Source organism: Ammospiza caudacuta, chromosome 2 (genome assembly GCF_027887145.1).
Source record: "Ammospiza caudacuta isolate bAmmCau1 chromosome 2, bAmmCau1.pri, whole genome shotgun sequence".
Lineage (NCBI taxonomy): Eukaryota > Metazoa > Chordata > Aves > Passeriformes > Passerellidae > Ammospiza > Ammospiza caudacuta.
In genome coordinates, this window is record NC_080594.1 from 80,305,585 (window position 1) to 80,331,518 (window position 25,934).

The 25,934-nt window shown below is 40.2% G+C and overlaps 1 protein-coding gene across 1 annotated transcript in view; it reads left to right on the forward strand.

The window, feature by feature from the left end:
- The first annotated feature begins 1,262 nt into the window (after positions 1 to 1,262).
- HS6ST3 (heparan sulfate 6-O-sulfotransferase 3) overlaps positions 1,263 to 25,934 on the forward strand; it is a 271,538-nt gene continuing 246,866 nt past the window's right edge. Inside the window, exon 1 of the mRNA XM_058800213.1 lies at positions 1,263 to 1,795. Coding sequence (XP_058656196.1) covers positions 1,263 to 1,795 — 533 coding nt within the window. The remainder of the gene's footprint in view (positions 1,796 to 25,934) is intronic.

A 25,934-nucleotide genomic window follows, 5' to 3' on the forward strand; every position in this document is an offset into this window, starting at 1 on the left:
CACTGTCAGATATCTAATTAATCCCTCAGTAAATAAAGGCATTCTGTAATTAAATAAGCAAGATGTGCAATCAGTTCTAAGAAAAAATGCTTTGCATATTAATATATTGTAATCCAGGAGCCATATGAGGCTTGGTTTTGGATATGAAGTGTTTGTGACAGACTTAACATTATGGGGAGCACAGGCAAAACAGTGGGGTATATTTTTTTTGGCAAAATTCTGCTGAGTGTGCTCTGCGGGTAAAGATTTGAATGTCTATTTAAAAAAAAAGGATAATTTTCAGTAGGGAAAACAACACAGTTTCAGGATGTGGATTGCTGTAAATAGGGATTGTTGTAAAAAGGGATTGAAAAGTAACCTTTTGACATTTTAATGGAGCAGCTGCGCTGCTGGGAAACCGGTGTTATTGCCTCGGGGAGGTGAAAGTGTTCTGCGAAGGGGGTTCGTGGTTTGGGACCATGGTTTGGGACGGTTTGAAGACCGCCAAGAACCAGCAGCACCGCGTACCAGCTACCCTACAGCTAGTCAGTTAATCTCTGGGGTGGTCGGCTCTGTCCGCTTCCGTGCATGAAGCACTTGGGGTTATAATCACGGACGTGACACCGGGAAGAGCAACTAACGTCAATTCCCGACGGGAAAGCGATAGGAAATGAGGGATGTAACGGAACCCCGCTCACCTGGCTGCTCCCCGGCCCCTCCCATTGGCTGCCCGGCGCCCCGCCCCCGCTCTCTGATTGGCTGTTTCCGCCTCCCGCCCCCGCCCCGCGCGCGGCAGGTCCCGGTCCGGTACCTGGAGGGGAGCGCGGGGCCGCTCCCCCCGCCCCCGCCGGGCCGCCGCGCGCTCCCATTGGCGGCAGGGCCGGCGTGCTGGGCCCGCCCATTGGCTGGCTGTGCGGCCGGCCCGGCCGCGATTGGCCGGCGGGCGGGGGCGGGGCGCGCCCCGCCGGGAGCCGGGCGCTGTGTTTGGGCTGGAGTTGCGGCGGAGCGGGCTCGGGAGCGGAGCTGTGCGGCCGCCGCCGGGCAGCGCGTTCCGGGCACGGCGCTCCGAACAGCCGCGGGCAGGGGCGCGGGATGGCCGCCTCGGGCGGGGTGCGGCGCGGCGCGCTGGGCTGAGCGGAGCGAGCCGCGGTCTCCCGCCTGCCAAAACCATGCCGTCGGGCAGGGAGCCGTGCGCCCTTCGGCTGCGGGATCCGAGCGGGGCGGCCGCCCCGGCAGCGGCCGGCAGCGCCTGATCCCGCGCCGCGCTGCCCCCGCGCACCGCCATGGACGAGCGCTTCAACAGGTGGCTGCTGCCGCCGCTGCTGGCGCTGCTCTTCCTGCTCATCGTCTACCAGTACGTGTCGCCCGCCTGCCCCGGCGCCGCCTGCCCCCGCCGCCCGCCGGCCTCCGCCGCCCGCCGCGGGGGGGGCCCGGAGGAGCGGGAGGAGGAGGAGGAGGCGGCGGCGATGCCGCGGCTGGCGGCCAAGTTCCCGTTCGCCCGGGGGGAGCTGTGCCGGCGGGTGCGGTTCGACATGCGGGGCCGCGACGTGATCGTCTTCCTGCACATCCAGAAGACGGGCGGCACCACCTTCGGGCGGCACCTGGTGCGCAACATCCACCTGGAGCAGCCCTGCTACTGCCGGGCCGGGCAGAAGAAGTGCGCCTGCCACCGCCCCGGCGGCGACAAGGACACCTGGCTCTTTTCCCGCTTCTCCACCGGCTGGAGCTGCGGGCTGCACGCCGACTGGACCGAGCTCACCAGCTGCGTGCCCGCCGCCATGGAGCGCCGCGGCTGCGCCGGCAACCGCACCCTCAGGTCAGTGCCTGCTGTCCAGATGCTCCCAACCAGATCCCGCCTTTCCCAGCGTCCTGGGAAGGTGCCCTGGCAGCAGGGCGAGAATTGCCCGCTGCCGTCCTCAACAGGAAACAAACGGCGGGGCGTTCCGGGGGAGGGTGTGCTCTGGGCTCTTGCCTTCCCGGTGCGGTACTCCCGGTGCTTTGCCTCTAATTCTGCCTTTGGTGCGGGTTAGCGGAGAGAAACTCCGCTCGTGCTCCCGCAAGTTTCTCCTGTCTGTTCGTCCTCTCGAAACTTGTCTTTAACAAATCACTACGCTCTTCTGCAGCAAGCAGAGTGCCTCTGCAGAACCTGATGGATCGCTGCAGCTGCTGGATGTTGTAACTAGCGGAGTTGGCAGTATTCAGAAGCCCTCAAACTCATTTTCTGTCCGTGTTTCGCGCTGGCACATAGGCAGGGTCTGCGCTTCCCGTGCCGTCCTGGCCGCTCGCTCTCCCTGCAGGCTCGGCTCAAAGTCGGGAGAACATGTGTGGTCCCTGTACTGGCAAAAATCGCACTAGGAATGTCCCTTTGGTGACCTGATGACAGTGGACAAGGGAATTCTGTGTACATGCTGCCTCTCTGCAAGTTATAGTATGGTTTTGTTGGGTCTTGCGTGTTCTAAACATGGAATAATTGTCAGATGGGCGATCTCTCTTGATAAGAGATACCTCTGGGTGATTCAGTAAGTTTTGGTCTTTGTTCTGATTTATTCACCGTTCAGTCAGATTATTTAGGCTAGCCATAGAACCTGTCTCCATTTGATTGATTTTGGACATGTATTCAGGAGTTATGGGCTGAATTCATGCTTAAACCTTTGCATTTTTATAATTGTAACTTCTACTCTGTAAAATATTAAGGGAAATACAGGAAGAATACCTTTAAAAAAAGTTAAATAGTTTGGGAGCTACACTATGTTCTTTTATTTTAGTATCCATCTTGATTTTATGCGTACACAAACTTTAAATTTTCAGTAGAATTACTTACACATTGTGGTTTGTATCTTGTCACTTAACGTGTATAGTCCATGACATTCATGGGCACATTTTCACAGGGTTTATTCATCAGGACAATAGAGTTGATTATTGTTGTCGAACAATTTGAAGGTTATTTGATGTGAACATCAAAGGCCCTCCCATACGACAAAGCTAGTAGCATTTGGAAAACTCCAGTCAGGATAATTTAAATTTATTGGGGATGGTTGTGGACTTTAGCTATACTTGCAGAATACTGTTAAGGTAATTTGTACAATTTTATGAAAAAATTTTAGCTGAATATGAAGTGTATGTATTTGCTGATGGAAGAGAAATGCTGGGAATGTCTTCAAGGACAAAATAACTAAGTGGTAGCTGTAGAGCTTTAAGGAATATTCAAGAAACCTAATGTAAAAGGGAGGGGAGGAAGAAGAGTAATACTTGTAAAAATGTCTGAAAATACATAGTCTGCCAGTGAAATCCACTTTTTCTCTCATGAAGAATATTAGTAGGTAAACGACTGAGTGCTAAATTCAGTTGCAAAGATTACAAATGAGAAATAAAATTGGAGTAGTGGCTTCAGTACTATTACAGAAAAACATTCTTGTATTAGATAAATTTAAAACTTCAAGTTGAACTACACAGCCAGTCATAGGGGCTGTGGTTGTTCAGTGCATAGTCAGTAATTACTTTGACTAAAAAAAGTAGTGATACTTTGCTATTATAGATAAACAGTGTTTTCTGATTTTTTTTTGTTACTGATTTTTTTTTAAATTAGTGGATTGACTGTTTGGCTAGTGTGTAAGACTGCACTTCTTGATTTGTCTTTACATAAATGAGGAAAGCACTGTGAATAATTTATTGCATCATTTTAATACTTGTTTATTCTTGTGTTATAAGTTGTGGTGGGAGACTCCTTTACATTTTCCCCTTTGTTCTGTCATTACAACCATGTAGCTTGGCTTCTGCTTCTCAGGTAACTCTAAAAGGAATCAAATAAACCTAAAGTATGGATTATCTCTGCTGTGAATGTCTTTGCTATTGGTGAAATTGGAATCAAGCCTAAAATACTTTGCTGTACTATTAGAGGCATGGATTTCAGTATTTTTTTAATGTCTGAATGGAGACTGAATACCTAAAATAGGCAAGAAACTAGCATACGAGTCTAACGTGAAGTGTACTGAATATTTTCAAGTCTTCCTTTAAAGCTCCTGAATGTATTTGAAGCACTAGACTTCCCTGAGTAGCTCAACTTTTCTCTTCTGCCTTCCAGCTATGGTGTCAGAAAATTAGGCTAAATTGGTTAAATATCTGACAGTGGATTTTCTTTGTGGCCAGCAGGACAAACTTTTATGGATTTGGTACCAAGGTGTTTGATCTCCTCTGCTATATATTTGATGCAGTGAAGATATTTTGTGTATTTCAGATTTTTTGTTTATTTCTCCACTAGCAGGTGTTAATATAATCTATTCTTTCAGATCCTGGTAAATGCAGTGTGCTTCTACTACAGCAGAGGGAATAAAGGGTTTTTAGTGTATGATAGTGAAAATTTGTTTCTTAGAGTGCTAAAAAGAGTGCAAGTTAGATTAAGTCCTACCTTTAAACAGATCTTCAGAAGATTTCATGAAGAAACTATGATTAGAATTCATGGGGAAAAGGGCTTGCTGGTAAGGAGTAGATGGTCATGGTACAGGTCCTGGAAGACCTGTGAAGCACAGCCTCTCCTCAGTTCTTTCATAGACAGTTTGTTTAATCAAATTAGGGTTTTGAAAGAATTTGTCTTAGTTTTTCCTCTTCCTAGTGTTGGAGTTTTGAAGTCTCAGGACCCAAGACGGAACATGGGGCAAAAACTGATGCTGTGCTCCAGAAATCTGAACTTCTTTAAGTCCAAGTGCCAGCATGGACTTTTACCTTTATGGGACTTAATGGTATGGTGTGCCTTGTCCCAGCTTCAATATGAAAAGTTGTTTGTTATTAATGTATTGGATGCTACTGTGAAGTTGTAGAACTATTTCTTTTGTTAGAAAACAAAGTAATTCTTTTGAATGATATTATTTATAAAACAACCAAACCAAGACAAAAACGGTAGACTTTATTCCTTCAAATGTTTGCATATGTTTTCATTTTCAGGATGTGAGATTTTCTGCTAAAATACCTGTTTACGTGTCTACAGAGCCAGGCTATTAGTTTTTCATACTAATGTGTATCTTTCACCTTTACAAAAGCTGCTGTCTGGATAGTGCCTTTAATTTTTTTTTTTTTAATTTAAGAATTTCTTCTTAAAGTAACAGTGTTTTATGTGTTTGCATTGCCCTCTGAGGAAACCATTGAAGTTGGTGGTGCTTGTGTTCAGCTCCACCCCCAGAACCTGGCTTTCCTTCCGAGGTGCCAAGAAGCTGAAACTGTGGAATCTTAGCCAGTACTGCCTGAGGAAAGAATGGAAGAGAAACGGTGTGAGATGTCTAAGCTGGTATGCCAGGGAAGGGTTGGTGTCAAGTCCGAGGGACATAAGGCTGTCTCTGCAGACAGTGGGGAGAAACAGAGTAACACAGGCAGCCCTTTTAATGATCTCAGACATGTCTGAGACCTGCTGAATTGTCTTCTGGAGGGCCAGTTCTTCCATTCACTGATAGCTAGGGAAAGGCTAGAATTGTGAATTGAGACTTTGTGTCTAAAACTAGAAAAGGAGAGTTCCAGATCCAATATTGCAGAAACATTGTCCATACTGATTGTCTGCCTCTGTTAGGTTGCCAGGTAATCCTTGGGGTGTGAGGTAGGGCTTGCTTTGTCTCTCTGCTCTGTGGAGGAGGGGTTGAGAGAACCTGACAAGTCCTGATCAAGGCACTTTTTATCCCTTGCTGATGATGCCTGCAGTATAATGAATAATTATTCATTATTGTTTATTTGAAGTTTGATTAAACTAGGAAGGCAATCTTTTAACTATACAGTTGAAAGAACATTTTATTGTAAGTTTTGTCTAATTATCTAATATGAAATCACTCAAGTTGTGTAAACCCCATAAGCTTTATTGTTAATGTGGTTTAGTCTTCAAAACTATTGATTTTCATTAATTCGCTTCCCATTATACTCTCTATTTCCTTGTCCTTTTTAACTTGCCATATGCTACATTTTTCTATGGAAGTGTAAATCAGCAGTAAACCCATGAGTCCTGAAATGGAGAAAGTTGAATAGGAAATATTAGTAGAATTCCTTTTCCTTCTTTTGCATTCCTTTATTTGACTATTATGTTGTTTTTTAAGCTCTAGCTATAATAGAACATAAGACAGACTCTGGTCTTTGCAGCTGTGGTAACTGATCATCACAGAAATGTAAGTGTGTTAATTGAAAAACAGGACTATGTGGAAGATAGTGGAGAGAAGATAATAAAAAGTCACAAATATTTAAACTGAAAGAAAAGCACAAATTCTCTGTTGTACCTTAGTATCTTCTACTGAAATGAGCCAGTAAATTCTATACAGTTTTTAAAATAAATGTAAGGAACAAAGACTAAACAATTTCCTGTGGTCCTGCTACTGACTGTAGGCTTTTTACTTCCTTACCTGTCTCCAGTGTAATGTGCTCAAGGGTTTCATTGTCCTTAAAATTGAAAAGTGGTGTTTGTCTTCCCCAAGTGCCTAGTGTGAATCTTGTTAACTTCAATTTTAAGCCCATTGCATCTCCTGTCTTTTGAGAACCTGAGAACAAATCGATCTCGTTTTCTCTGCAGTAGCTGTCTGGGTACTTTGGCTCTTAAGAAGCCTTCTTTCAAGCTTCCCTGCTTAAATAGTAACCAAATCCAATTCCCTCTGTCTTTATTGGAGGAGCACAAAGAATGGCCTACTCTTTGGGTTTGTGTCAGTTGATTGCTTGAAAAGTGGCGTTTCAGTGGGAATACAGTGTTTCATCTCTTATGTGTAGTACAAAATGGACCAGAAAAGATTACTTGGCTTATTCTGGAAGTTGTGCTTGTGGTCGTAAACTTTACTGATGTTTACTGTTTTGCATTTTCCTGGCATTGACTGTCAGCTTTGGATTTAGACATTATTCATTTTATTATAGACTATTACTTATATTTTCTGTTGTCTTTTTGTAGGAGCTTTGTGCTCATCCCCTGTGGATTTCATTCCCCTTCTGTCAATTTCTTTCATTTGCAAAATTGATTTAAGTTTTTCGTTCTTCCTAGCTTTTCATCATTGGCTCATTTAGTAAAAATGGTTTTATTTTCAGCATCCATGTTGTTGATGCACACATAGAATAGAATGAAATCCCTTTGTAATAAATCTTTTGTTTGATGACTCTCAGAATTGCTTTCCAGGGAGTTCTGCCCTTGCCACATCATTTTTTTTTTTTCTGGACTCTGGTTTTTTTTTGGCTTATGGGAATAGGGAGTAATTGGAGATGTTGCTTAAAATTGTTCAGTTGTCCTTTTTTTTTTTTTCTTGAAAAACATTTCCTTTCTAATGTTCCTATTTTAAGCCAATTGCTGTATTTTAGAGGGAAATTAGGCTGTTTTGATCCTAATTGATTGAGATTGTAATGCTGTATTTTTCGTATTTTTCTTCTATTTGTTTACAGACATGTCTAGAACTTGTGGCAACAACTAGCAACTATCCTTAACTACTTTTCCACTGTATGTGTCACCTGTGAGTTTTCTCCTGTCAGAATAGCAGACAAGTGATTGATGTACCAGAACTTTTCTGCATCAAGGTTGTCACAACCCTGAAAAATCTTTCACCCAAGTCTTGTCTTCAGACTTTTGAAGATACTGCTATAAATCTCAGCAGGTTGCCTACGAAAAATGACTAGAACTCATGTTTACTGTTAATTGCCAGGAATGATAAAAGAGTGGTCAGCACTATTTCAGATTGGAACAGATAGTTCTTATTCATCTGTCATTGTAATTTATGGGTTACTGGAACAGAGTAAGTTTTGAGCCAGGAAAGTGCATACTTATGAAAATGATCAGCTGTACTGCTGTTCTAGTTGTCTGGAAGAGAATTTAGTGATTTATCCAAACAAATTTGCCTTGTTCTGATGTTTCTTTCTGGAAAATAGCCTGTCTAATAAGGTTTTGTTTACAATGCAGGAGCTATTCTCTCTTTTGAGCAGGAGCCAGGCAGAGAAGTCCTGTGGGAGACGAAAAGAGTGGAAGTGTCAGGATCATCCCCTAGGGCTGTACAGTGTTATAAGACATAGCCTCTGTTTGGACCTTCTCATGTTATGATACTTTTTAAATTTCTATTAACCAGCCACCTCATTTAGAATCCTCTTGAGTAGGGTATTGCTTAAATTCTTACAGAGCATTGGGATATGTATTGGTTTGAGGCAGAATGGGAAAGGTTATTTTGTGAATGGGAAAAGTTGCCGTGTAATGCCATTACATGGATAGAGCTCAGATCTGTAGACCCAGCCAGTGGCAAAAATAGGAATAAAGTTGTAAGCTTGCTCATGGAGTTTTTTTTTGAGAACTCTTTGTGGAGAAGAAAAAAAGTCTCTGCCAGCTCAGCTCTGGTGATCACAGAAAAGCTGAATGGAAAGTGTAAAGATCTGGTTGAAGTAAATGATTTCTCCCTTCAGGTGTGTTGGCAGTTTTCAATGTCCTAACTGCTAAGTAAGCAAGAGTAAAGCATCTCCTCCCAGGGTTTGGTGAAACCATGGCAGTGAATTGAGCTTATATATAATGTAAAGCCTCTCCTGCTGTTTGTGTAGAATGAGATCCACTGAGAGCTAGGGGAAGCCTGTATTCTTTAATATTTTTAGTATTGCATTCAACTTCCTGCCTGTTCTCTGGAAGTATTTATAACCCAAGTTTCTATGATGCTGTAATGTTCCCAGTTGCTTCAGAAGGTAACTTTAAGTCCCTCAAAAGCTCTATTATTGCTGAGCAAGGTTTTAAATGCTGTGTAGGAGGCTAATTGCATGAATTAAGAGTCTCATTTGGACAGCCTCTAGATTACAGTTATTCAGCCCTGAAACAACTACTATTTTAAGGGGAAAAATTTAACAGAAGTATTTTGGGATTTTGTTTGAGATGCCATGAATCTTCTTTGAGAGAAATTGCTAGAGTAGCAAAATCAATAACTCTTGAAGTACTTATGGTCTGTTACATGATCAGTGCTTGAGATCTCAATATGTATTGACTGAAAAGGTGTAAAATGGGTTCTTGTAGTGATAGGACCTATTAGGATTTCAATTCTGCTGTGAAGCTTACGCTTAGGTGGTCTTATGTGTACTCTAAAAAAATCTGGAGTGTGGCCCACAGCTTAAAGTCATCTTAGAAGAAACAGTGTTTAAACTTAGTGTCATAACCCCCATTTTTTTCTTTATTAATTGGTAATCTGTTAGAAAATGCTTGATGTAATACGGTACAGTTATATGTACTAATACAGTAGTACAGTTATATGTCAGTTGTGAAAGTGACAGGGTCATGCAGGGTGGACTGTGGCTCTGAACATTTAAAAACTCAATGGAAATGGCAAACATACTGGTCTAACTGGCTTAATACTGGATGAACTTTGAATGCCATATGAAGAATAATGTTGGGATGGGGAAAGCAATGAGCAGATGCAACTTCAGTTTCTAGAGGATGGAACAAACCATGATATTCATAATTGACTCAAGAGTATATTTCTTGTTCTGTGAAGTAGCTTGATGTTGATGAGAACTCCTGGCACATGGTGCTCTTTGATACAGGAAGGAAATGGTCCCTTCAGGGGATGTGTGTGGAGGAGCTGGCATCTGTGAGACCAGTTACTTTCTGCAAATAAATTAAATTGAAAATGAGGTCAGTGAAATAAAGCGCTTCAAAAAGCACTAATGAAAAATACAGATTTTTCTTATTTCTCATCTAAATTCTAATGATCTCAATGTAAAGAACTTGCTGACTTGCAGATTTCCATTTGATTTGTAAGCTGGCTTTTGTTTAAATAGCAAATACCTTTGTTACTCAGTGTTTGTGTATTTGCATACTTGAAAGTGTCTACTTGCAATTTTTTACTCTAATACCATGTATCTTTGCACACAGTCTGAGACTGTGGGAGAGGAGGAATAGCAACTGATGGTGTTTGCTTGAGGAGCTCCTCCAAGGAAGAGAAGAAAGAGGAGAAGCAGTGTAGGTATAAGCTGTGAGCCTCAAGGAGAGTGAAGTCTGGAGAGAGCAGGGAGCAGAAATAACTGAAATAACTCTGCAGTCTGGCAAGGTCAAGGAAGGATCAAAATTATGCAATTTGAAAGTTATTTTTTTCCAGTACAAATGGTTTAGGGTTTAAAGCTCTCCATATGTTCCTTTTGTACTTGCTGAAGAGAAAGATACAGAGGTCATGAAAAACTTCAAGTACTAGGTAGTTTGAGCTCCTGTTTTACATAGGTATTTTATTTTTAGATAAGTGTTGTAATAAAAGAGCCAAATAGTAAATTAAGCATCTTAGCTCCAGCAGTGTAAATCCCTAACAGCAGAATTGTCAGGTGTTGTTTTCATCCTTTAACTAGACTTTAATTTTTAGTGATAGGAAGAAGTTCATTCATCACTTACACTTGGAACTATTTTCCAAGAAGTTCCTAGTGTAAGTGATGAATAACTTCTCTAACTGCAAAACCTTTGTTTCCATGCCAGAAACGCCTCTGTCAGGCTAAAGCTGGGTCATTTCTGTTGCTGACTTAACAAGGTTCAGATGAGAAGAGTAACTCAATGAAATATTTTATGTTGTTTTCTACTACACATCATTTGGATTTATTATAGAATTACGTAGGAAGGGACCTCTGACAGTCATGTAGCTCAAACCCCTGCTTAAAATCAGTCTAACTAGAGCAGGCTGTTCTAGGATATGCATGGAAATTTTGAGTAACTCCTGGGATGGTGGTGCCACAGGGTCTCTGAGCAGCTTATTGCAGTGTTTGGCCACCCTCATGGGGAAAAGAGCTTTTCTTTTCAGCTAGCATGTTCCATTTTACCAATTGTGTTGGTTTCTTCCTGTCTTACTGCTGTGTGCGTCAAAAAGAGTCAGGTGATGACTTTTCTATTTACACCCAGATGAGAACTGAATAGAGTAATGAGATCTGTCTGGTTTGCTGCCTTGTCCCCAGACAGAACAAGCCTCACTTGGCAACTCTTCATGTGTCATGTGTCCCAGCCCCTTCCTCACCTTGGTGGCCCTCTGCTGGCAGTTCCCACTGTACCAAGCTCTGCCTTTTACTGGGGAGCTCAAAATCAGACACACCAATCCAGGAGCTGAAAGGTGCAGTGAGGGGAAGTGACTTACCCCAGCCTGCTTAGTTGCCAACAGAGCTCGATCCTTGGTTTGCCTGCTTCACTTCCCAAGGGTGCACTCCACAGTGTCCACCAGGAGCCCCAGATCTATTTCTGCAGAGCTGTGTCCCCTGCATGCCCAGCCTGTCTTGTGTGTTGCTTCACCACAGGAGTGAGTTTTTTCTTTTACTTAGAATCATGGAATCATAAAATGGTTTGGGTTGGAAGGGATCTCAAAAATCATCTGGCTCCAATCTGCCTGCCATGGTCAGGGACACCTTCCACTAGAGCAGGTTGTTCAAAGCTCTGTCCAACCTGGTCATGAAAACTTTCAGAGATAGTCCACAGCTTCTCAGTCCTACCACCCTTACAGTAAATCACTTACCATGGTTGCTCTTCATGGGTTTCCCATCAACACAGTTCTCCAGTGTGGGGTTATCCCTGAACCTGCTGACTGGTAGGCTCTGACCTGGTAGACTCTGTCCTAGCATCTAGGTCATTAATAGAGAGTTTTAAACACCATTGGCATCACTGCCAGTTCTTGAGTGACACCACAAGTTATCAGCCACCAGCTGAATTTTGTGTAGCTTGTATACTGTTTGGTTTTTATTTTTGGAAATTGTGAAGAAAGATTACAATGGAGAAGGTGCTGCAACATGATAAGGTGTTGAAGTAAGTATTTTAACTGTTCCTTGTTCCTCAATTTGACAATCCCTGGAACAGGCTCAGAAGCTATATTTATTAAATAAATGAAAGATATATGCAATGATTTTTTTTTTTCACAGTGGACATTACATTAGTTTGTTGGAAGAAACAACTTATTACAGCAATAAATATTTACATGGGCTGTGATGCATCCATGACATCCAGTGTAAAGTTGGAATTAAGCATGTGTTACAAAAAATATGTTCCTTTGTACATTTCTTGTAAGAATGGGATGGTATGTTCCTCTGGTGACTGAGAGGGTACATTTTTTCTTATTAAATTGATTTTTAGTAGGTAAATTAGAACTTGAGTAGCAGTTCAGTAAATAAGAGGCAGTCTATTTCAGGGTATGTTGCATCAACCATTTCTATTTGAATTATTTTTATCCAAAAAGCTACAATTTTATATTTTCCATATTCATATTGAAGATGGTGTTCTTCAGAGCTCTAACTTCCATCTACAGTGCTAATGTTAAGATGATTTCAGTTGTGATAGTATAAAACTTTCTCATGTATTAACATAACTTCTCAGAGTTTGTAATGAAAGAACAAACTGTTTTCCCTTTTTTTCCCCTGAATTATTGTATTGAACACTCACATGTATTAAGATTTTATTGTGCAAGTGTCAAAGCTTCTGTAGGCAAATACAGAATCCAGAAAAAAAAAGGAGCAGCAAATATATAGGCAAAGAACTTTGCATTTATTTAAAGTGGATTATAAAGGCTTTGCAGTGCCAAGCAGAAGAGGTTCAGAAAATGTGAATAGTTAGTTTGTATGTGCATCTTTATTTTTTACTGCTAACACTTTACTTACACGAAGTAAAGGTTTAAAGTCCCTGTTTTCAAGACAGACTTGTGTCCCAAGCTTCAGCTCAATTGTGCTAAAGTGGTCATGTCTATTTGTGAGGCTTTTAAAGCCTGAAAACGCACATTGAAATTATTTCCTCCAAACTGAGAGTTTAGTTGTCTAAATGAAGGAAGTAACTGAAATTACTTTTCCTAAGCAGCTCAGGCCATTTCTAACACATTTCCTTCTTCAGCAAAGTCTTTGTTTTGCTCTCCAGAACCATGTAAATGTATGCTGAGTTTTGCAGCACTGCCTCTGACTTGTGCAGATTAGTTTTTATCAGGCTCTACCTCTTTTCATTTTGATTAAATTGCCAGATACCTGACAATGGGATAAAGAATCCCACTGTGATATGGGTCAGTACCAGCCATCTAAATGGCTGCTAGGCCTTGCAGTCGAGTAATAGGAAAACTGATGGACTGCATCTGGCTTACAGGTTGACTGGGAAGCTTAAGTGCTGCCACACAGAACTGTGGCTTTGATTAGGAGAGCAGTGGGGATGCCAGAAGTTTATCATTCTTCTTTTGTGCTCTGCTACTTGTATTCCAGAAAATCTTCAGATAGTTTCAATGAAAATATTAAGCATAAACCCAAACAAAATACAAAAAAAAAGATGAATTGGGAAGTCTTAATTAGTAATAGGGTTGTTGGAGTTCCATTGATATTTTAAGCCAAATTGCAAGTTGTGTATCCTTTCAGGAAGTAAATTTATACTATATGCCTAAAGGATTTTCTCTTTGTACTGTATATATGGATAGCAGAAGAGCTTAAAACGACATGGAGAATATGAAAGATTTATTTTTCACAATCACTTTTTTATTTTTACCTTTTTTTTTTCTGTAAAGATGCCTACTACTTCTTGTATTATTCAGGTCACATTCTACACTTCTGATTTACCTTCTTGGCAGCCTGATGTTGCCCACTCTCCCACATTGCTGTCCTTTCTATCTTGCCAGCTCTTTTGCCTTTGTTTTCTGTGTTTTTCTTGTGTGACTCACATTGCCTTTGCATTGTACCTGCTTGCTGTGCATACAGAATGAGCTGGTTGGAGTAGTGCTCCTCTCTGCTCAGTGTCCAGCAAGCTGCAGGCTTGAATCAGCTCTTGGGTTTGTCTGCCCTGTCAAAGTTCAAAGGAACTTTTAGCTGTTTGGCTTTGCAAGAGTTACCAGAACTGACCAGTTTAATCTATCCTAAATTCTTTCTTTTATTGTTCTCTCTTTTCCTAGCAGTACACAGAAACAGGTAAGAAAAAAATAAATGTCTTCCTACCTGAAAAGCCAGGGGATTGAAAAGATGCATTTTTGTGTAACTCTGTGTTTCTGTCTTTTCACTTAAGCTGCTGCTCACAGGGCTTTTATAATTGCTCCCTTTTGATTTGGGTTCCTAGTTTGTCCTAGGATAAAGCATGAAACAATTGCAAGTTGTCTCGGTAGTACATGGCTCAGTCTTTTACTTTTGCAGTGACTTGGAGAAGAAGGTATTTAAGCTTAGCGTTGACAGTGTTGGCAGAAAAATACTGTGTTTTACCATTGACTGTCTGATGGCAGTACTGAACCCCAGCTCTGCAGTGTGAGACACCAGTTCCATCCTGAGGCAGGAGCAGGGTGATGCCTCAGGTTTTAGCTTTTATATTTTTCAGAGTCTGTACTGCTTTAGTATGTGGTTCTGAGCTTTATTTTAGGGGATAGTAAGCTCTCTTAGTGAAGTAGTGAAGGCTGACCTGGAACAGAGGCTAGATGGAGCTAAAGAATAAAGTAGGTATTTATTAGGAGGCCTCAATGGATCCACCTTGGGCAGCACAAGAGCCAGCCAGGGCTACAGCCCAGGTGAACGCAAAAATGGTCACAAAATGTTTGACTGGTCACGGGATCTCACACTTCTAGAAGTTCTGGTCCATTAGCATATTGGAGTTACTGTCCAATGACAGCTCCAGCCCATGGAAGTCCCATCCTTCTTGTTTTCTTCATTCTGCCATTGTTTATGCTTTCCGGCCTGAGATCTGGATTATTTGTCCTTGGTCCCCAGTGAGAGAAGGAATTATTTTGTGCACCTACTCCATGAAGACAGCTTACTATCCCCTCATATGAAGCTCAGAATTACACACTAATGCAGTACAGAATGTGAAACCGTAAAAGGTAAAACCTGAGGCATCAAGGGGAGTCCTTCCCAGCAGGTGAAGGAAGGCAGATGGGCGCTGGCTTTGTCCCTCTGCTACAGAGGCAAAGGAGGGAAGTGTGAAAGCTCCTGTAACCCGGGGGTGATGGTTTGATGGGACTGGAAATGTATGAAGTAAAGAGAACTTTGGTACAAGTAGAGGGAGAGATAGCCCTGGGTTAAATAGAGGAAAAAGAGATTTAATGAGAGAAGCAATATGCAAGGAAATCCAAATAGAGCATCTGTTTGCAACAAGACACAGGAAAGCACACTGCTCTAGCAAGCTAATTTTCAGCAGGTGTATTTGCTCTGCTGTGACTTGTTCAATCTCAGTAGTCAAATTTTAGCTTCAAATTTTTGAGAGCTAATTTTAAGCAGTTAGCACATGCTTTCTCATTATCTTTTAATACAGATTTGTTTGCCTCCTACTTCTTGAATTCACATCTAGTATCTGAATTCTTTTTTTTTTTTTTCTCTATAATCATGGGTTTGAAATGAAGAGAAACAGCAGCTCATGAAAAATCATGTATGTTCCTCCAAGTCCTGGTGCCCCATGAGCAATGTGGTGTGTAAATGCACACACACAGCTGACTTTATTGTGTGGCTGTTCTCTTCCCCTTCACTCTCTTTGTTGCCCTTTCATTCATTCTGTTCTAACCTCCTGGTTTGGTTGTATTGCTCCCTGGTCAGCCTGGTGCCTGCATGGCAGCAGCAGTGGCTGAGTCAGTGATTGATGTGGAGACTAAATTGCTGGACACAGTTAGTGAGTGTTTCATGGAGCAGTTAGTCTGCAAACCAGAAGAGGGAGAAGCAGTTTTGTGTGTGCTTCTGACCATTGTGTGCAGGATCTGGTTCAAAGTGTCACTGTCATTCTGTGAAATGTGTTTACGTTTCTTGCAGGATCATCTACCTCCATCTCTGAAAATCCTCTGCTTTGTGGGTTTTATTTTTCTAAAGAAAATGATTTAAAATTAAAAACCATATTAAAGATAATTTATAAAAGTAAAATCCTTGTACGTGGCATAGAAACTACTTGAAGATGCCATGTGGAGTGTTGGAGGAAATGCATGCACCTATCAAAGATAGTAAGTCCAAAAATAAACTGGCATAGCATAGTTAAACAGCAGGGTAAAAGGTGGTTACACAAAGCAGTTTTCACCATTTTTTAAAAGTTAAGTTTTGTCTGCAAGAGGGAAATGGAAAGCTTCATAAATTTCTGGCAGTATAAGGTAAGAATGCATACATTCAGCTAAGAAAGGTGTTTGAGGAACAATTTGCAGGAGGTATAAAATTAATCTTTTTGAAACACACTGTGAACAAGAAGCTCACTGGAGAATGCATGGGGCTAATAGATGATCTCTCCTTCTATCCTCTAGAAATAAAGCTGTATCAAAAAAGAAGCTGTTGTCTTACCTCTTGTATCCAAGTTCATTTTTGAGCTTAAAGAAGTTCTGAACTGGAACCTTTCATTATGGAGGATGTATCAAAGGATCTCTCTTCAAACTGAAGAGTTGGTAGAAGCAATTATGGAACAGGCTTAGAAAAAGGAGGGATGAAAAAAGAGACACAAAGCAGATGGTTTTTAGAAGTGCCAGTTTCTAAACTAGATGGTATTGAGAAGAGCCCAGGAATTAAGCAACCAAACTAGTAAATATAGATATGTCCCTCTGCTTAAAACTTGGCATTTGAACAATTTGAAAGTAATTTTTAAATACTCCTACTATTTATCAATAAGCTTAGCATCTGCAATGGGAAAACTAGGAGAAATTATTGCAGGAAGTAGAATTAGCAGATAGTTGCCTAGTATAGCACAGTAGGAAGCCCCATGTGGCTTTTGTAATAGAAAATCATGCTTGAATAATGTTGTAGGATGTATAAAGGGGTTAAAAACATGTCTGCAAGGGAAGTTGAGTGGTTGTAGTATGCTTTAGATAAAAATGGTAACCATATTTATCTTTGTATGGTTTTTTTTCTGCTCTCAAACCTTGCAACACTTAAGATTAGTCTTCTAGATCTGGAATGCTGTTGTGAGAAGAAGAATCTCTTAAATGACAAGTTCAGCAACAGTGTCTTGTTACTGAAAAGCTCTTAGAGCAGGCTCAGCCTTTTTTTTTAAATTTTATTCAGAACTGATTAATGGCCTATGTTCTTCTTCAATAATAAAATGCTCTCAGTCAATGCTTTAAGACAGTGTTGCAAAGATGTAACTGAAAGTTGTGAAGAAATTAATGCTGTAAACTAACTAGTTTTATCTCTGCTTGTGGAGCAATGGTAGTAAGCCGAGTGTATCATTTGGGGCTTTTCAGTGTGGAACTGAAGGTGGTTGTGTAAAAAAAGATTTCATATCTGAGCTGAGTGTTGTTTCTCCTGCTGCTCTCACTCTAACTCTTTGTTTCTTTGGTTTGGTTTGGGTTTTTTTTTTTTTTTTTTTTTTTTTTTTTTTTTTTTTTTTTTTTTTTTTCTATTGCTGGCAATGAAGCTTTAAGTGTTTGTATTGTACACTGAAACCAGGATGTTAGCCTTGATAGTCCAAAATCTAAGTGGAATTCAGTCTTCGCAAATGGAACCCTGAGTGACAAATGATTGATTTGTTTATTGGCTTATTTGTTTATTGTGACTTGGGAGATACAGAAAAATTTGACAAATTCAGTTGAAGGAGTTGATTATCAGACACATCTAGGTTAGGAAAAGTTATGGGAAAAAGTTAAGGATAATGGCATGGTTAGAAATATGGGAAACCTCAGGACAGGAATTCTGAATTTGACATGGTAATTAAAAGATTTAGAAGGCATAGAGGAGGCAACCCTTTTTTTTTTTTGGCTTGTGTGAGGGAGGACTGGTGAGGAAAAAAAGGACGTGGGATGGGCTGTGTTGTAACCTTAGGTGGACTGCAGTGGTGGAATCGGAGGAAATGTCAGTAAGGCTGTGGGTGTTTCTGAGAGACTGGGGCCTTTCAGAACTGAGTGTGAGTAGAGAGGAGAAACTGAAGGATATCTGTAGTTTGGCAGTGAAGTGTAATGGAGACTGTTGGAACTGCCCTTCCCAGCTTTTAAAACTCACAATAGGTGAGCCTGGTATATTTTTCTTGGTTTTGGAAATAACTCAAATCCTTGAACTCTTAGCAGTTGCCTATTCAAAAGTTGTACATTAAGGGACTCCTTGTAGTAGAGTGATCATTTTGAGAATCATTGATAGAGAAAAAGTTTTTAAATAATAGATGTGAAATCTTTGTAACTTGCCTGAATAAAACACAAACTCTTGAGGTAAGGAGAGAAGAAGTTTCTGCATGCCCCAGTTTTTTCATGCCTTTACAGGTACTTGGTTTATCAGATCATCTTCAAGTTTCTTGGTCTTAATTGCCCATGTAGCACTCAGACTGAGACTCATGCAGGCATTTGCACTGCAATAGATGGATTATAAATCCATTGAATCAAAGTAATCATCATGGAGTACAGTAAACTTTGTGTGAGGTTTCTGTGAGCTGCATGTATATGCACCTTTTAATCCTTTCCATAATGAAAAGGCATTTTTGGCTTGATGAGATGTCGGAATGAAAAGTACTTGTGCATAAAAAGATGTGCTTAGATACATCTGCTATGGTAAATCCCTTTCAGCTGAAGTTCTGAATCTGCAAAGTCTGACAGCTTTTTATTTAGTGGTACAGTTGTTAGCACAGGTACATATGGTAGCAATGCTTAGAAATACTACCTGTGAGTTCTTAAATATGTATAAAGCAAAGAAATTCTTTACCTTCATTTGGCATTTTTAAGATAAACCACACTGGCTCTTGAAAATGTAATTTTAAATCTTCAACTACAAGCCTTTTTAAAAAAAATGATGGATTTTTTTTCCTTCATAAATACAGCTTAGGACTCTGAATCAGACAGTGCCTAGCTGGAATTACTTTCTATATGCATCCATATTTCCCTTTTTATATTTAGTGTAAATATATATGCTAAATATATTTAGCATAACTATTAGGGGCCGAACTTTTCAATCCCTGAATCTAAAGACTTGGTTAAAACAAATACAGCAAACCTGACCAGATAAACTCAGGAGAACCTCAGGCTCAAGGAGAGTTATTTGCAAGGCTGGAAAACAAATTACTGCTTGCTTCATGTTGTTCAAGTGTGTTGGCTTTTCCTTAGTCCTTCTTTCAAACCCTGTTCATTCTTCCCTTGCAGTGCTTCCCCAGCTTGAGACAATCTGCATTTTCCATATTGGGGTTTTTCCTCAGAGTCCCTGAGAAAATATCTTTTCTCGGTCACCTTTTGATGCTTGACTGTGGTTCTGCTTTCTGAAGCTGTCAAGAACACTGTCAGTCTTAGCTGCCCTGTAGCTTCCCTACTTGCCATCTGTCCCTATCTGTCACATGTGTGCTTCTTTACTATATTTTTAATGGCTGAGTGCTCAGTGTTTAGGGAAGACATCTCCTTTCTTTACCATCTCATTCCTGCTGGTTTAGTCTTTGCCACATGGCATTTTCTGAATTGCAGGGAGTTTTATGGCATACTGTAAACTGTAACCTCATGAAATAGTGAAAACATCAAATTCTGTAAAGGATGAACATGAATTTGAATGGTTTTAGCATAATATTAAGTGTGAGTTTGGCATGCTTCTGTTTTCCTGTGTGCTTGCCACAGAGGCTTGTCCTCGACCATTTATGTCGGTTGCACTCAGGAAAATAGTGTTTGTTTACTCTCAGTATTCCCCCAATGTCAGTGACTTCACATTCTTTACAGCTATTAAGTGACCTCTTTTTTTCCTTTGTGACCTTGAGCAGAGCAATCAAGGAGGCATTTTATTCCAATTATGTCAGCTTATATTCCTTTGCACCCCTTATTTCATTCCTGTATATACATGTTGATATATTTTAGAAAGAAGAGGTAAAAAGTGTATTGTGGAGAAGAACTTGTTACAAAAAATGTCCTTAATATTTTCAAAGTGCGTAGGAAGAAATTTTAAGCTAATGATGCCTCATTCAGTTTTTTTCTTTTGAAAGTAGGTCAAGACTGATTTTGGCCCTATTAAAATCAGAGTAGATAATTATTTTTCTTATTTAACAGTGACTGGCTCCTGAGTGTAGAGAAGGAAGTGGGGAGAAAGGGCCTAGGTACCTCTCTGATCCCCTCTCTAGACACAGGATTTAATAGTATATTGTTCAAATACTGTTTGGTACTGTGTGCCTCTCAGGCTGAAGTGCCTGTGGGGAGAGCAGCAAAGGAGGGGCAGATGGAAAAGCAGCTCCAGAGCTGCAGTGATAGTACAGGGCTTCCTTGTGCTTCCTAGGAACTCAGGTGAGCAATCACTTGTTTTATTTCCTTTTCTCCACTGCAGTATGTACCACCATCATTAATGACTGCTTTGGCTGTAAATAATAATGGCATAATGAAGCTATAAAACTGTATTTGACATCAATAGAAGCAAATTTTGTACCTGCAGCTGATGGTATGACTGTCTAATGCTTCTTCAACAACTACTTTTCTGTTAATTTCTTGAGGAATTGATAAAATGTGCAATTAACTGATAAGCTTAGTAGGTGTAAACTTAATTACAGCATACTCTACTTATGCAGAACCTACATGCAGCTTTACATCCCACTTTATTGTGGGACTTAATTTTGTTTAAGATTGAGAATGATTCTCTTCTTTCAGATTAGCCTTACTATAGGTTATTTGATGTTCATTTTTGAGGACCCACCTAGGCATATCATCTTGGAAAGAGGACTGCAGTTACCAGCGTATTTGAGAATAACTATCTTAACTCATGTGCTTGCTGTTCAGAGACCAGTTTTTCAGTGCTGACAAGCTGAGAAAAACAAAAATTCTGATTTATATGGATTTAAGAGCCTTTTATGTTTATAGACATGGGTAAATGAAACTCTGAAGTTCATCTGTTCTAATTTAGGAAATGCTAAATGTGTCTTTTTGTTATTGCCTAGCCTGTAGGCAAACTGTTCCCCCAGCGCACACAGAGTTTTATTTACAATTGCATAAGTGTCCCTGGTGCCTGCTTTGGCAATTCAGTCACATATGTTGGGCAGTCCTATCAAATAATATATCCTGCATTTGCATCTTCTGGCTCTTGGATGAAAGGGAAAAATGTTTTCCTTAAAAGAGAGTGGTTTATTGATTTGTTTGTTTTTATTTTAGGTACTTCTTACAGCAGAGAATGCTACTGTCCATAGTTGCATAAGATTTAAAGTCATGATGTCAGCAGCATCCTTGTTTCAGAAGATGGAGTGAGTGCTTAGCTATAGCTTCCCATATTCCTGTGCTGCCATTGAGAAATAGTTATAAATAGGGAGGTCAGCTCACTGAGCAGTCTTAAATGCGTTATTGCTTGTTTCCACTGATCTCAGTGTTTCAGACTGCTTGACTCAAATGCTTCGTCTGGAACCAGTCCCACTAACTAAACTTAAAATTTTGGTACAAAGATTCAGAGGCCACCCTGAGATCTCCACAAGTGATGCCAGTGAAAGAAAACTTTTCCCAAATAAAGAAATGTGATAGTTTCCTTAATACAGTGTGAGGTATACTCAATTTCTAGTAGAAATCTTGATCAAGTGATCCAGAAATTATTTGCCAGTTAATCAAAATGACTTGCTTACTTTTAAGAAAAGATCTGTTTATCCTCCCTTCTTAAAAAACTCAGCTAACTAGTTCAGAGATATCACAGAACCACAGACTTCAGATTATTTGATAACTCTTCCAGAACTTTATCCTTTCAAGTAGAATCTGAAATTATCAGCTATTTTGATATTTACAGTTTTTAGGCAGTGTTATCTCTTGTTTAAGATTTGTTGAGTTCCTAAGTGGCAACTGGCAGTGTTAGACTGCTTTCAGCATTTCATTAAAATAGGTAGTGGCTCCGATTTCTCTGACTTTCCGATGATATTAACAGCAAGATAATCTTTAACAAATACGAGTATGGCATACGAGGCACTTCTGGCCTCAGTGCCGCTGTTTGAAATCTATTAAAATTCTTCCTTATCTGAAATGGTGAGTCCTTCAATCTACCCAGAATTACTTTTTTTTACTATTGGCGCCAAAATCTTATGCCCTCCCCAGTACAGTAATTTCTGTAAGTGACAAACACAGTGAATAGCAACGGAGCTTAGTCCATCTTTTATTTGCATTGGAAAGAAAGGATAATGGTATTTTGTTTGACTGCTACAGATTTCAGATAGTTTTTTTTTTTTTTAATATTTACTATAATATTCCAGGTTAATTTTTTTTTTTCAATCTGATAATTGTAAAACATGGAACAGCATTCTGCTAGAATGGCATAGCTGGAAGTCCACATGAAGTGTTGTATCCTTCTACAATTTTTTTTTGTTTGAATCAGTAATTTTTCAGAGGAAGGTTTGCATCTACTATTCAAAGGTCTAGTTGATTTATAATAGCAGTAATTATTTTCCTCTTGTAGCTAATTGTATAAAATGTGTTTGATCTATTTTTTAAACTAGCTGTCAGATCACTTTCTTCTGTTCTCTGTGGCTGGACATTATTTATGGAATAGAGCAGGAAATAAATCACTGTTGAGCTACTAGCTAATGAGATAGCTTTTCTGAAATTTTAAGGATTATAAAAAGCAAAATATTGAACAGTAGTTTGTTGTGTTTTTTTTAATGCAGGATGAACTAATGTTCATGGTAATGTACCCTTTTGACCACGAAGAATAGCATTATGATTTCAAGAGCTAACAATTTTCGGTACAAATGTTTATGGAAATGAATAAACATCTTCAGATTTGCATTAAAGGTCAGGAAGATTATTTTGTTGAAGCTAAGAAGTGAGAGTGAATAGTTATTGCCCTTAAAATCAGTACTGATTTTCGCAGTTGCCGTAATGTTTAGCCTTTTAAAAAATGACTTATTTGTCATTGTTTTGCATTACTAAGGCAGCCAGCTTTACAATATACGTGTGCCTCGATGACTGTGAGCAGGAATGATGCTTTGAATGCGTAGGTTTTTAAAAAGTGCTATTTATTTTGTATGTGGAATGAGTCAGGTGTACTTGCTCACTGATAATGGCCTGTTACACATAACTTTTTATAAGTATAAAGGCAGTTGAGATGGGACAGCAGAATGTGCTTCAGGGTAAAACAGAGTCCATCACTCAAGGGAATAAACTAAATAATGGAAGCACCAAGCAAGGAAGAAAACCCAGATGCAGGAGATCAAAACCAAATAGCTTAAACAATTAAGTGACTGGAATTGCAAACTTTTTCAAACTAACATTCTTTCAAAGTGACTAGAAATTGTGGGTGCCAAACTTCAGCAAGGGCCTCCATTTTCAGAGCTGAAGGCAGGCATTGGCTGTATTGTGGAAAGGCTTTTTGTTTAAGATATTCCCCACATCCCCTAGCTGGCAGTTCTGGTTCCCTTAGGGTACAATAAGCACTTAGAACTGTCTGGTGGGTGAGATGAAGATGCACATTGGTCTACTCCTGCTGTATTTCCAAGAAAAACCTGGAGACCAAGTAAGAGGGAATGTTACCTTAGGATGCCTGAAACAGGAGTGGTTGCCTGCATTTAAACAACCATATTTTATTTGACCCTGAATGTCTTCTAAGAACCACTGGGTTGAGTAAAAATGACTTTGCATGCTCAGTTACACTTTCCAAGTGGTCTTAAATATTAATAGTGGTATATATGTAGGCAGAGAAATGATTGTTCTTCTATTCTATCCTCAGAAGTTGAACTTGGTGGATTTTCTAGGACTGTATTAATTTCTATTTGTACAAGGTGTATATTACTGATGCCTCATGATTTCTATGTCACGTTATACATCCAAGATGTGTGATTTAACTACAGACATGGAATTCAGAATTCCATGTCTTTTGTGACACATAGAGTTAATTTGTTTCTTTTTTAAATATCTTTGATGTGTTTTGGAAAAGCTGGAATATGGCCAGAAGGAAAGACACTGCCTAAGAAGCAGCATTGTGTGTTGAAAATGTTTCAACATTTAGAAATCAGTTTCTCTGTTTATACTCTGAGTGCCTTACCAGTGGAGGCTGCATCTGTCTCTGTGGAGAAACACAGGCACAGCGAGTTTAGTTTTGTACACATCTGTAAGTACATAAATGTTCCTCAGGCAAAGTGCTTGTTTTCCTTTAATGCTGGATCATTACAGTAGTGTGAATGTTTGCATAGCAAATTAATTGAATCCTAACGTGTTCAAACAGGAGCTCTTAATAAAAACTCTGTTTTTTATAGGTAACATTTGAGGATTTTTTAAATGAAAGAATAAAATGTTGATAAAAGTAAAGTTGAATAATACAGTGATCAGTAATTTTATGTCTTCTACCTGCTTGAATAGTAATATAATGAATTATATGAAATGATTCAAGATGTTTCTAAATTCCTTGTTAATCTGCTTTGATGATAGAAAGACAGCGCTGCTAATTATAAACATATTTTAAATTGACATCATGCTTAAGAAATACTGTAATTGAGGTGGTATGTTTTCAATTTACCCCTTTGTTCCCTTGAGCATGGGCAGTATGATACAATCTCTGGCCTAATCACTTGTATGTTTCTTTCTGCTCTGACACCCTCCCATCCCCAGTCCTGTCTCATTCAGTGAAATGGATAGATGATACTCACTTCCTAAGACATTAAACAATATTTTTTCTTAGCCTGGTTGTTCATTTAGAGTCCCAGGCTCTGTTTACTAGATGCTATTAATTTCGGTGTGGATTTTTTTGTGGTTCTCATTGCCACAATGTTTGTGTACCTCACAAAAAAATTCAATGCCCTATTAAGGTCTAGAGATGATCTGGCAAATGTAAGACTATGGAATAGCAGAACTATGAAATGTTTTGGGTTAGAATGGATTTTAAGAGATGACCTGGTCCAACCCTCTGCCATGGACTGGGTCACCTTCTACACGATGAGGTTGCTCAAATCCCCATCCAACCTGACTGTGAATGTTTGAAGGTTTGGACCTTCCACCTTTCTGGGCAGCTCGTTCCCTTTGACACCTGTGATGGCTCACCACCCTCGTTACTTCAAATCCACTCTAAATCTGCCCTCTTCTAGTTACAGATGTTGCCTCTTGTTCTGTTGCTACTGCATCACTACTGCTGGTAAAAAGGGTCTCTCTATCTTTCTTTTAAGCCCCTGTTAAAGTTTGAAAGCCTGCAATAAGGTTGCCCTGGAGCCTTCTCTTCTCCAGGCTGAGCAACCCTGGTTCTCCCAGCCTTCCCTGACAGATGAGGTGCTCCAGCCCTCTGGTCCCTTTGGTGGCCCTCCTCTGGAGTCACTCCACCAGGTCCATGTCCTTATGTTGAGAGCCCCAAAGCAGGATGCAGTGCCCAGGTGGGGTCTCACAAGGAGAAGAATCACTTCCCTCAGCCTGTTGGACAGGTTCTTTTTATGCAGGCCAAGAGACAAGTGCCTTTCTGGGCTGCAAGAGCACAGTGCTGGCTCTTGTTCAGCTTCTACCAGTATCCCCAAGTCCTTCTCTGCAGGGCTGCTTACAATCCAATTGGAAGATTGAAAGGAAAAGATCCTGTGTTTTAGTATTTGACCCCTTACTTCACAGCTTCTGGCTTAGGTTGGCATAGGAAAGTGTTTTATTGGCCACTTGGAGAACTGCCAAACAGAAGACTGCAGCATCTGTCTTTTGAAGATGCTGTTTCTGATTGCTTCTGTAGTTGCAGATCCACAGGAGGAGATGTAGTCTTTTACTCCAATTAAATCACAGACAGATTAAAAGAAGAAAAGGTGGGTAAGGACAAGAACTTTGGAGCAGGAGGGCAAGAGAAATAAAAAGCACCACATCCCGCTTTGAGGAGCTCTGGCCCAGTTCAACAGATTTATTCCTAGGGTGGATCTTGCCTAATCAATGACTAGGGAAAGGATTCTTGGAAAATTATACAAGATGTTCCTAAAGTATGGGTGCACTCAGATTTAGGGGTGTGCAAGAAAACTTATTGGCAGAAATAAAATCTTAAAAACCTTTGTAAAGTTTCTCATTAACTTAATATTTAAGCAAACTTGCTTGGTCCAGATTCTGTCCCTAGTCAGAGCACTTCTTCCAGCAGCCAGCTGGAAGAAAGTTGTGAGCACAATATGTGGATGTGAGCACAATATGTGGATGTGCTTTGGCATCTTTAAGTCTGGAAGATGCAATTACAATAGAAAAGATGTGAAGGGGAATTATATGATGGCATTCCCCTCTCCTATC